Source organism: Morone saxatilis, unplaced genomic scaffold, assembly GCF_004916995.1.
Source record: "Morone saxatilis isolate NCDOM2014 unplaced genomic scaffold, NCSU_SB_2.0 Contig14, whole genome shotgun sequence".
Lineage (NCBI taxonomy): Eukaryota > Metazoa > Chordata > Actinopteri > Moronidae > Morone > Morone saxatilis.
Window position 1 is genome coordinate 8,977,128 of NW_023339696.1, and position 8,665 is coordinate 8,985,792.

General features: G+C 43.2%; 1 protein-coding gene and 1 non-coding gene across 2 annotated transcripts in view; both read left to right on the forward strand.

Annotated features, from left to right (window-relative positions):
* Positions 1-5,315, forward strand: part of kri1 (KRI1 homolog) — a 7,127-nt gene extending 1,812 nt beyond the window's left edge. Inside the window, exons 6-18 of the mRNA XM_035655565.1 lie at positions 5-54; positions 174-279; positions 379-456; positions 541-650; positions 776-1,004; positions 1,152-1,322; positions 2,185-2,263; positions 2,441-2,559; positions 2,686-2,848; positions 2,951-3,081; positions 3,957-4,021; positions 4,115-4,210; positions 4,295-5,315. Coding sequence (XP_035511458.1) covers positions 5-54; positions 174-279; positions 379-456; positions 541-650; positions 776-1,004; positions 1,152-1,322; positions 2,185-2,263; positions 2,441-2,559; positions 2,686-2,848; positions 2,951-3,081; positions 3,957-4,021; positions 4,115-4,210; positions 4,295-4,802 — 1,905 coding nt within the window. The 3' untranslated portion in view covers positions 4,803-5,315. The remainder of the gene's footprint in view (positions 1-4; positions 55-173; positions 280-378; positions 457-540; positions 651-775; positions 1,005-1,151; positions 1,323-2,184; positions 2,264-2,440; positions 2,560-2,685; positions 2,849-2,950; positions 3,082-3,956; positions 4,022-4,114; positions 4,211-4,294) is intronic.
* LOC118323766 lies at positions 3,749-3,848 on the forward strand. The gene has a single exon (XR_004796515.1). It is a non-coding gene; the product is annotated as a Z30 small nucleolar RNA (small nucleolar RNA).
* Positions 5,316-8,665: the final 3,350 nt, after the last annotated feature.

Below are 8,665 nucleotides of genomic sequence, written 5' to 3' on the forward strand. Positions count from 1 at the left end.
AAAGAGAGCTGCCTCTCCGAGCTACATTCAGGAGCAGAAGGCGCTGAAGGAAAGGTAGGACTCAAACAAGATGAAGGCGTCTGGCAATATGGCAATATAACTTGCAGACTGTTTGTGCAAAACCAAAACTCTCTCTCTCTCTCTCCTCTCTCTCACTCTCTCTCACTCTCCAGCTTCCGCAAGTTCATCCAGGACAGTGATGACGATGACAATGAGGTCAGCGAGGGAGGTGGAGAATCCCAGCTGCTGACCAGGAGGGTGAAAACACAGGAAGAGAAGGTCAGAAACTGCTACCGCTTACTCTCCATCTTCAGATTAGAGACGTACAAAAGCATTTCAGATCAGGACAAACATCTCTGGTTCTGCTTCTGTTTGTAGGATAAAGAAGAGGCAGACTTTGTGGAGTGGCTGAAAGGCCAGGCTGAGCTTGAGGGTTCGGAAGAGGTCAAGGACATGGTGAGTGTGTGTGTGAAATATATAGGGTAGAATGTGAGAGCCTTGTGTTTAACTTACTAATGAGAGTGGTTTGTGTTGAGACAGAAATACTTGAAGGAATACTGGAACGACCCAGAGCTGGATGAGAAGGAGCGTTTCCTGAGAGACTATGTCCTGAACAAGGGCTACCTAGATGAGGATGAGCATGATGAACGGTATGTTGCTTCCTGTATGGATGTTAGTTTTGTTTTCCTAGCGAGCTGTGAAGTGAGGGGAAGATGAAGCATTCATATGCAGCCTAAAAGCAACATGTCCAATATCTGCTCCTGGTTACACTTAGGATCCCAACCTACGACGAGGTGGTCCAGGATGATGTGGAGGACTCTGAAGAGGAAGGGGAGACTTTCTTGGAGCGTCAGGACAACTTTGAGAGAAACTACAACTTCCGCTTCGAAGAGCCCGACGCTCAGCAGATCAAGACGTACCCTCGCAGCATCGCCACGTCTGTGCGCTCCAAAGACGACAGCAGGAAACGCAAAAGGGAGGAAGTAAAAGAAAGGAAACAAAAGGTGCATTTCATGTATTAAAAAAAAGAAACCTCTTACTATTAACCTTTGATTTTTCTGCTTCTCAGTATATAATCCCTAATTCATGAGCTAATACAAACCAATCTTCCTCTGCCTTTCTGTCACTCCTTGTTCCAACAACTATTTCAGGAGAAAGAGCAGAAGCGCGAGCAGCTGAAGCAGCTGAAGAACTTGAAGCGAAATGAGATCATGGAGAAGCTGAAGAGGCTTCAGGAGCTGACTGGCAACGAGCAGCTCGCCTTCAGTCAGGCTGACCTGGAGGGAGAATTTGATCCACAACAACACGAGCAGCTCATGCAGGTGCCTGAGCCTCAGTTCTTCTGTGTGAACTGGTATTTGTGTGCTCACTGAATTGGCCAATAGCTGAGCCCCCAGACAGCGATGGTCCAGTCATAGCTCAGCAGTCCTTACAGGTTGCAGCATGTCTGCATTTACTCTGTATTTAAAGAGTTTTAAGGGTGGGGTCATTTTTTTGGAAACTCAAAATACAAGTATAAAGAATAAACAGTGTTTGTTCTACTCAAACGTTAGCATGCCCGACTAACTAGTTACAGCAGTAACCGAACTCTGCGTTACTTCCAAAGCAAAAGAGCACATAATTCTGTTTGTTTTTTAGGTCATGGTAGAATAAAAAAAAATGTTTTAAAAATGTAATGTGGATACTTACTGTATGATACTTACAAGACTTAATTGCCCCACACTTTAATGCAAAAACAATGCGGATCCTTTTATTTCTTTTATGTTAACATCGGCCATCAGCTGCTGAGACTTTTTTTCATGTAGCTTTAGTCTTTAGTAACTTCATGTATGTAGCCATCAGGTGACAAGATCACATAACAATTACAAGATTCTTCTTTTAAAGTGAGTTAGCTGGAAACATTAAAAAGTCAGCCAGAGCATGTTGTTTTTTTATTTTATTATTTTAAGAACATACTGTAGCAAGAATACAAACAGGCAATCATTATTCAATTAAATGCAAAGCATGTTTTCCTCAGAAAAAATCTCACACAGGTGTACTGTGTTTGGCTAATTAGACTTCCCGCCTCCTATTTAAACCAGCCAGCCTGCATGCTAGTTGTTAGAGACACTTCTACCACAGCACAAGTGACATTGAACTCCCAATCAGTGATATTTGGTTTGTTTTTTCCCTTCCTGTTTGCAGAAATTCTTTGGAGATGAATACTACGGGGAAGAAGAAGGTGAAAAGCCTCAGTTTGATGATGATGATGAGGAACTTGAGGGTAAGCTTGTGTTTTATTCATGTTAATTGAAACAGCAGTGTGCAAACAATCCGTCAGGGTTTTTTTTGTTTGTTTGATTGCACAATACAATTGTGAAGAAATGTTAGTTCAGCACATTGCATTAAAGTATTGTACAGTCTGAATATGTAAGCAATGGCTGTTTGTGTGTGTGCACAGGGCACTGGAACTGGGACACATGGACAGGAGAGGAACAAGAGGACGACTTGGGTGAAGAGGAGTACAACGGAGAGGAGTATGATGCCTCAGAGCCACACTGTGACGACGAAGGCTTCATTGTGAGTGGACTCAACATTATTTCACTCTTTCAGCTGGTCACCTGCGTGCGGCGCTGATCAGCTGGACAACATTTTTTGCTCTGGTAAAGAGAAACTTGCTCACCAAAAGTCAACGTGTTGAAATAGATGGATGCAGACTACGACCCCAACCAGCAGGCTGCCTCCAAGAAGAAGAAGAAAAAGGAGAAAAAGAAGATGAAGAAAGAGGATATTCCACAAATGGGCAAGAAGAGAAAAAAGTCTCACTTTGCAGAGGTCATCACCAAAAGCAAGCCTGTGTTTGATCCACGTAAGTGTCAGTAAAACCTGCTGCCACTGAAACTTAACTATCCTGGTAACATGCAGTTAGTCTGTGTACTTGTTGTCTAACTGAAGGCTGTTTGTGTTTCAGAGGAGAAGAGTTTTGAGCAGTACTTGGATGAGTATTATAAGCTGGACTATGAGGACATCATTGACGACCTCCCGTGCAGGTTCCGCTACAGACCGGTCTTGGCCAACGACTTCGGCCTGACCACTGAAGAGGTGAGAGCAGCAGCGCCTCCGCTAACCGCAATAACTGACTGTTCACTAAGCCCCCTTAGTTACTGTTTCTATGGCTGTCCAACTTTCAATTCTCGCTCGGCTCATATGCGTTGTACAATAACGGAGGCAGGTTTACAGTCAAAATATTCTTAAATTTTTCATGATTTAAGGTGCAGACATCTTGCTTCCAGCTGGCAATTGTTGATTTTTTTTTTGTGCTGGCAGATTTGATCAACTAGCTAGCTAATTAAGCTAACGTTAGCTAGCGTGAGTTTCAAGCCGACTCTTTTTCAAGCGAGATTCATTAATCAAATTACCGGTCAAAATTGCAATGTATACCTAGTTAGTGAGAGTATTGAGGGCATGATAAGGAAAAGTGTGTTTGGCAAATCCAATAAAAAGGACAGAGCTGCTGAGGTTAGCCTAACCTTTGATGGCATCCAGGACCGGCTACACTTTTGCTCTTGAACTTTTGGTTGGTGTTTTAAAAAAACAAACCTCCATCCAGACTCTGTCTCCTTTACTACAGCCTCATACGCACAACACTTCACAGACCTGATGTGTCGTTAAGGTTGCTAAACAATGATTGGACAGCTGCTGTTGGGAGGAAGGGGGTTTAATGAACAGTTAAAACAAAATGTAGGCTGATGCATGTTGGTTCATAATGCTGCAGTGATGAGTGTTGAGGTGACTGATCTGGTATTGCTTTTCCTCCGGGGAGAGCTCTGACCAGGGAATGATCTCAATTTAATCTTCTCTCTGAGCAGACCACACAGTGATTAGATAAAGGAGCAGCAAATAAGAAGTCCAGTGTGTTACAAATAGACATGAGTTGTTGTTTTGCACTTACTAAACACTCTTCTTTCATCCCTCAGATTTTAAATGCTAACGATAAGGAGCTGAACCATTGGTGCTCTCTGAAGAAGACCTGCATGTTCAGGTACTGACTCTATCCTTCATGTTAACGTGTTGCATCTGTTCTGCTGTCTCAGGTCATTCACTACACTTGGATTATTTTATTTTGTTCTCTCAGGTCTGACAAGGAGGAGATGAGTGATTTGAAGAACTATAAAATCAAGGCCCAGAATGACAAGAAGAAGAGAGAAATCCTGAGCTCTGTATATTCTGAGTGAGTATAACACAATGCACATGCTAATCAGTTGTACCGTTGCCATTACTGTAGCATTATGTAACAATGGTTATCTGTCTACAGGGAAGATAAAGAGGGGGCAGAGGCGAAGAACAAGGTGGGGAAGAAGAGAAGGGATCGTCTGAAGAACGCTGAGAACGAAGGCAGAGGAGCAGAGGACGGTGACGCCGCCTCCGTTATGGACTCTGCAGAAGAGACACTCGCCCAAGCTCTCAGAGAGGCAGGGGACGAGGCGGGAGAAGAGGAGGACGAAGAGATTCTGATACCCAAGAAAAAGATGAAACGGGAAGAGGAGCCTCAGGCAGTGGTTACTGCTGAGGAAGCAGCAGCAGATAAAGCTGCTGAGGTGAAAAGCAGGACTGACAGACCAAAATGGTCCAAGAAGAAGCACAAGCAGGCAGGTGGACGCCTCACATCAGGAACCTTCGGGGTGAAAATAGGCGGCCGGGAGTTCAGTAGACAGAGACTGAAGGCCTATGGTCTGAACCCCAAGAGACTGTTCTTCAGGCAGCTCGGCAGACAGAAACGAAAAGCACAGGAGAAGAAAGAAAAGCAGAAAAACAAGGAGTGATGGCAGCTTGCACCAAGCGACCATCTCAGAAATAACTGCCGACAGTGCAGTCCGTAGATTTTTCTTTTCTTTTTCATAATAAGAAGTAACATTTCCATTGTTTTATGGCCTCACATTGACCTTTTTGATTTAAGAGAAATTAAGAAAATGTTTCATTGGTGGCTACAAATTGTGACTTTTTTACTCTAATTCGAATGCTTATACTTGATTTCAGTATAAAACCTTAAAACCCTTTTTGAACCTATTTCTCTTGTTACATTCATATTGTGTTTAGGTTTCACAAATTGTAATAAACATGCAGTTAAAATCTGATCCCTGTACATTTTTAGAGATGTTATTTCTGACTCAGTAAAAAGATTCTTAATGCTCAATAAGATGTTCCTCCATTTTCTTTTGTGAAGTATTTCCTAATTTAACCCACATCTGCAAGCAGGACATGTCCTTCCACAGCGGATTCAATTATGTTTAACTGATTGTCTTTCATCCACCTGGTTCAAACCATGTGATATACAATAAACTAGTACAGTACATGCTTGTAATGTGTGGATTACATAGACCGTAGATGTGAAACTCTTTACAACTGGAGCTCCCCTTATGACCCTGCACAGTTTGATTGATTTCTGTGAAAAATACTTTATGGATGGATAAACATAACTTGTAAATTGTAATGGCTTTCTGTCCTTAAGTGGGTTGTAGGGCTCCCCAGCAAAAGGAGGAATAGAATACGATAACTTTTATTAAAAAAATTTGGAAGTTGGAACAACAAGGGAAGAAATGGAGTTGACCGTTTTGAGAATTGATCATTGATTAACTATGAAGACTTTCAAACCTAAAACAATAAATTACTCAAGGGGGATTCTGTAAAACATAATGCTGTAAAACTGTCAATCTATTTTCTGGGTCCTTGACATAAAGTTTGTGAACCCCGTCTTAATAGATACTATTTCTTATTGAGATTATACAGATTGTATATCGAGGGAGTCATTTACTAAAAAATGTTTTCTCTTTTTTTTGGGTTCTGCTATATTTAATACTCTAGACACATTACCCCTAAAACTGTATTGGTTTGTGCATGATCACACTGAGCATACTGAAAGCACAATGCCCCCCGTCTTCCTCTAAAGGCACATTAGAAAATATACTTAAGTGGAAAGAAACTAGAAATATTAAATTCGGAGGAAAAACAAGGAACACGAGAGAAATAATAAGAAAATAATATGTTTACTCCAAAAACAAAACCCGCTGCTCCCTCCTGTACGGTAGGTGGCGGTACGCACGTCAGAGTTTATTCGAAATCCGCCAATGACCAAAGAAGAAGAAGAAGAGGCGCGCTCAGTGTCTGAATTTGAATCCCGGAAAAGATCTGACCGGTACGTTGTTTTTATTTATCCACCATAAATAAATAAGTTCTTCCTCAAACACCGTCCTTATTGGTTAGTTAAAGAGTCGATCACACTGGTCGCAACGTTTACTGTGAGTCAGTCTCACTGTTTCATACGTTACCGATCAACGTAACGTTAACTAAATGTAAACTGTAAACAAAACAGCGAGGAGGCTTCACAGGTAACCAGTGAGTTATAGGTAGGTAGTTCAGGACAGTTGGACACATTTCTACTCGCCACGTACTAGCTTGAGTGAGTAATCACCACTTGGGAACAGTGAGCCTTTTGGGTTGGGTTGATTGGTTGTTTGACTGAGGGGAATGTGCAGGCTTAATTTAGATGCCTCTCGAAGTCACTCAGAGGAAGCCACCAGAAGTGTATTATTCGGGTTGTGAAGGTTCCGTCATTGCTCATGGTGCTTCTTCTTGCTGCCAGCAGTAGCAGCCGACATTGTCTCTGAAGGTCATACAACTTTCAAGACTTCGAGCGAGGTTGGGCGGAAGAGTTTGTCTGCGTACGATTCAAACAGGCACCCAAGCCTGAGAAACTGAGACGGGGTGAAAGGATGAAGCAGGCGACGCTTCTTTCTTGAGTCGACACATAGAAAACCAAAAAAGAAAACGCGATATGTTGACGGCAGATTTTTTAAAAGTGCGGTAAGCTCGGAGCAGTGTTGAATCAGGTAGTTCTGACTGCATGTATCCAGCTCGAGTGGTCCGCCTGGCCCTGCCTATTTTTTTGGGCTTGGGTCTAATTGTCAGGCAGGTTTTGCCAGATTTGACAGTCCAGGCCCACGTTGTCGACCCATCCAATCATAGTCTTCTTTCTTGTTCTTTCTTACTTTTCCCTTATGTCCTTGTTTCTCTTTCTCACTTGTCCTCCAGTCCCCCCAGGATGTGGCTCAGGCATTGGGAGGGAGAGGCGTGGGCAGAGGCTGTCTGGACATGCAGAGGACAAGACGAAAGCGTGGTGTATTGAGAGCAGGAACTGGACGATGCCTGAGTACGGAACAGCTGGCGCCGGTCCACGGCCCAGTCACAAGCAGGCCACAGAGCCAGATCACTGACTCAGTTACAGTAGACTCATTGTCTTAGGTGATGTGTCAGTGGTCCTGTGTATGGAATGGCCAGTACTGCTTCTAGTTCTACCCCTTCTTTTGGGTTTAGCAGTTCCTTACATGCCTCTGTCCGGTTTCTGCAGGGAGAGAGTTTGGAGAGGTCTGAGCGGAAACAGCTGAACACGAGCTTCAGACGTTCTTTCAGGAAAAAGACGACGCGGGGGATCAACGACGGGCGCTGGGGCGCCAGATGTGGAAGAAGCCAGCTAGGTCATCCCAGTCAGCGAGTGTTTGAAGGTCTCTGGATATCATACCCCAGCCCTAGAGCCGGGGTTCGGCTCCGGAGGGTTTTCGTGCCTTCTGTAAAAAATTAAGGACGTTTTTTCCTTCCAGTGTGGCCAAGTTGCTTGCTGGTTGTTCATGGTGGGGAATTGTTCTTCATATACTCAAAGGGAGGATGGTTGAGCTGCGCTATATGAAAAGAGAGTCTTTTGAGATCGATGTGTGTATGGATGTTCGGGTTGCCTGGTATAGAGAAGTTAAAGATTTTGAACTCGCTGTGAAAAGAGTTGTCCCGAGTGAATGAATTTTGAAAGCTTGAGCAAATTACGTCGGATAAAATTGGGTTGTGGAATTAATGAATGATTCATTATTTCAGTTCAGTTTTTAAAGGCAAAAAGGCCAAACACTTGGCTGGTTAGAGCATTTGTCAAAGTGGATTGGATTTTTTCAGTTGTAGTACAGGACCTGCTTTTGTGGGATTATAAAAGGGTCTATTTTTTTTTTAGACAAAATCTAAATGTATTATCAAAAAACTTGGATCTTGTAGATTCAACTCCATAATTAAAGATAATTAGTTGCAGTCCCTTAAAACTTGAAGGTGGTGAGGGTATTGCTTGCGGTGCATGGAGCACAGGGGATTTAGACCAGTATTGGGCCTTTGCTCCTCCACAGGACAAAGTGCAGGTTGAGTCAGGAAATGGACACATTGAGCACCATTCTTTCTGGAAAGGATATCCCAGGAAGTAAGTTTGCATTCGGGGGTCCAAAAAGTAGTTTGATATATTTTCCTGAGTTTTTTTTTTTTGTTTTGATTTCTGTTTCCTCAACGAGAGGTGATGTGGGCTCAGGTGTACTAACCTAATAACCAAGATCAAAGTGGGAGATATGCACACACAACCGCAACGTCCATAAAAGGAGGGTACAGTGTGTTTTTCTGGTTATTTTTTCGTGTAATCATTCTGTTGTGTGTGTGTGTGTGTCGTGTGTGTGTGTGTGTCGCTCCCGCTGTGTGTGGGTGTGTGTGTTTGTGTGTAATGACGGCCTCAGATTGTCAGGGTTCTGTTTTTCCTCCTCTTGCAGTTGCACTATGGTGCAGGACCTCGCCGACTGCCCATCAACATTGACACCTCAATGCAGAACCT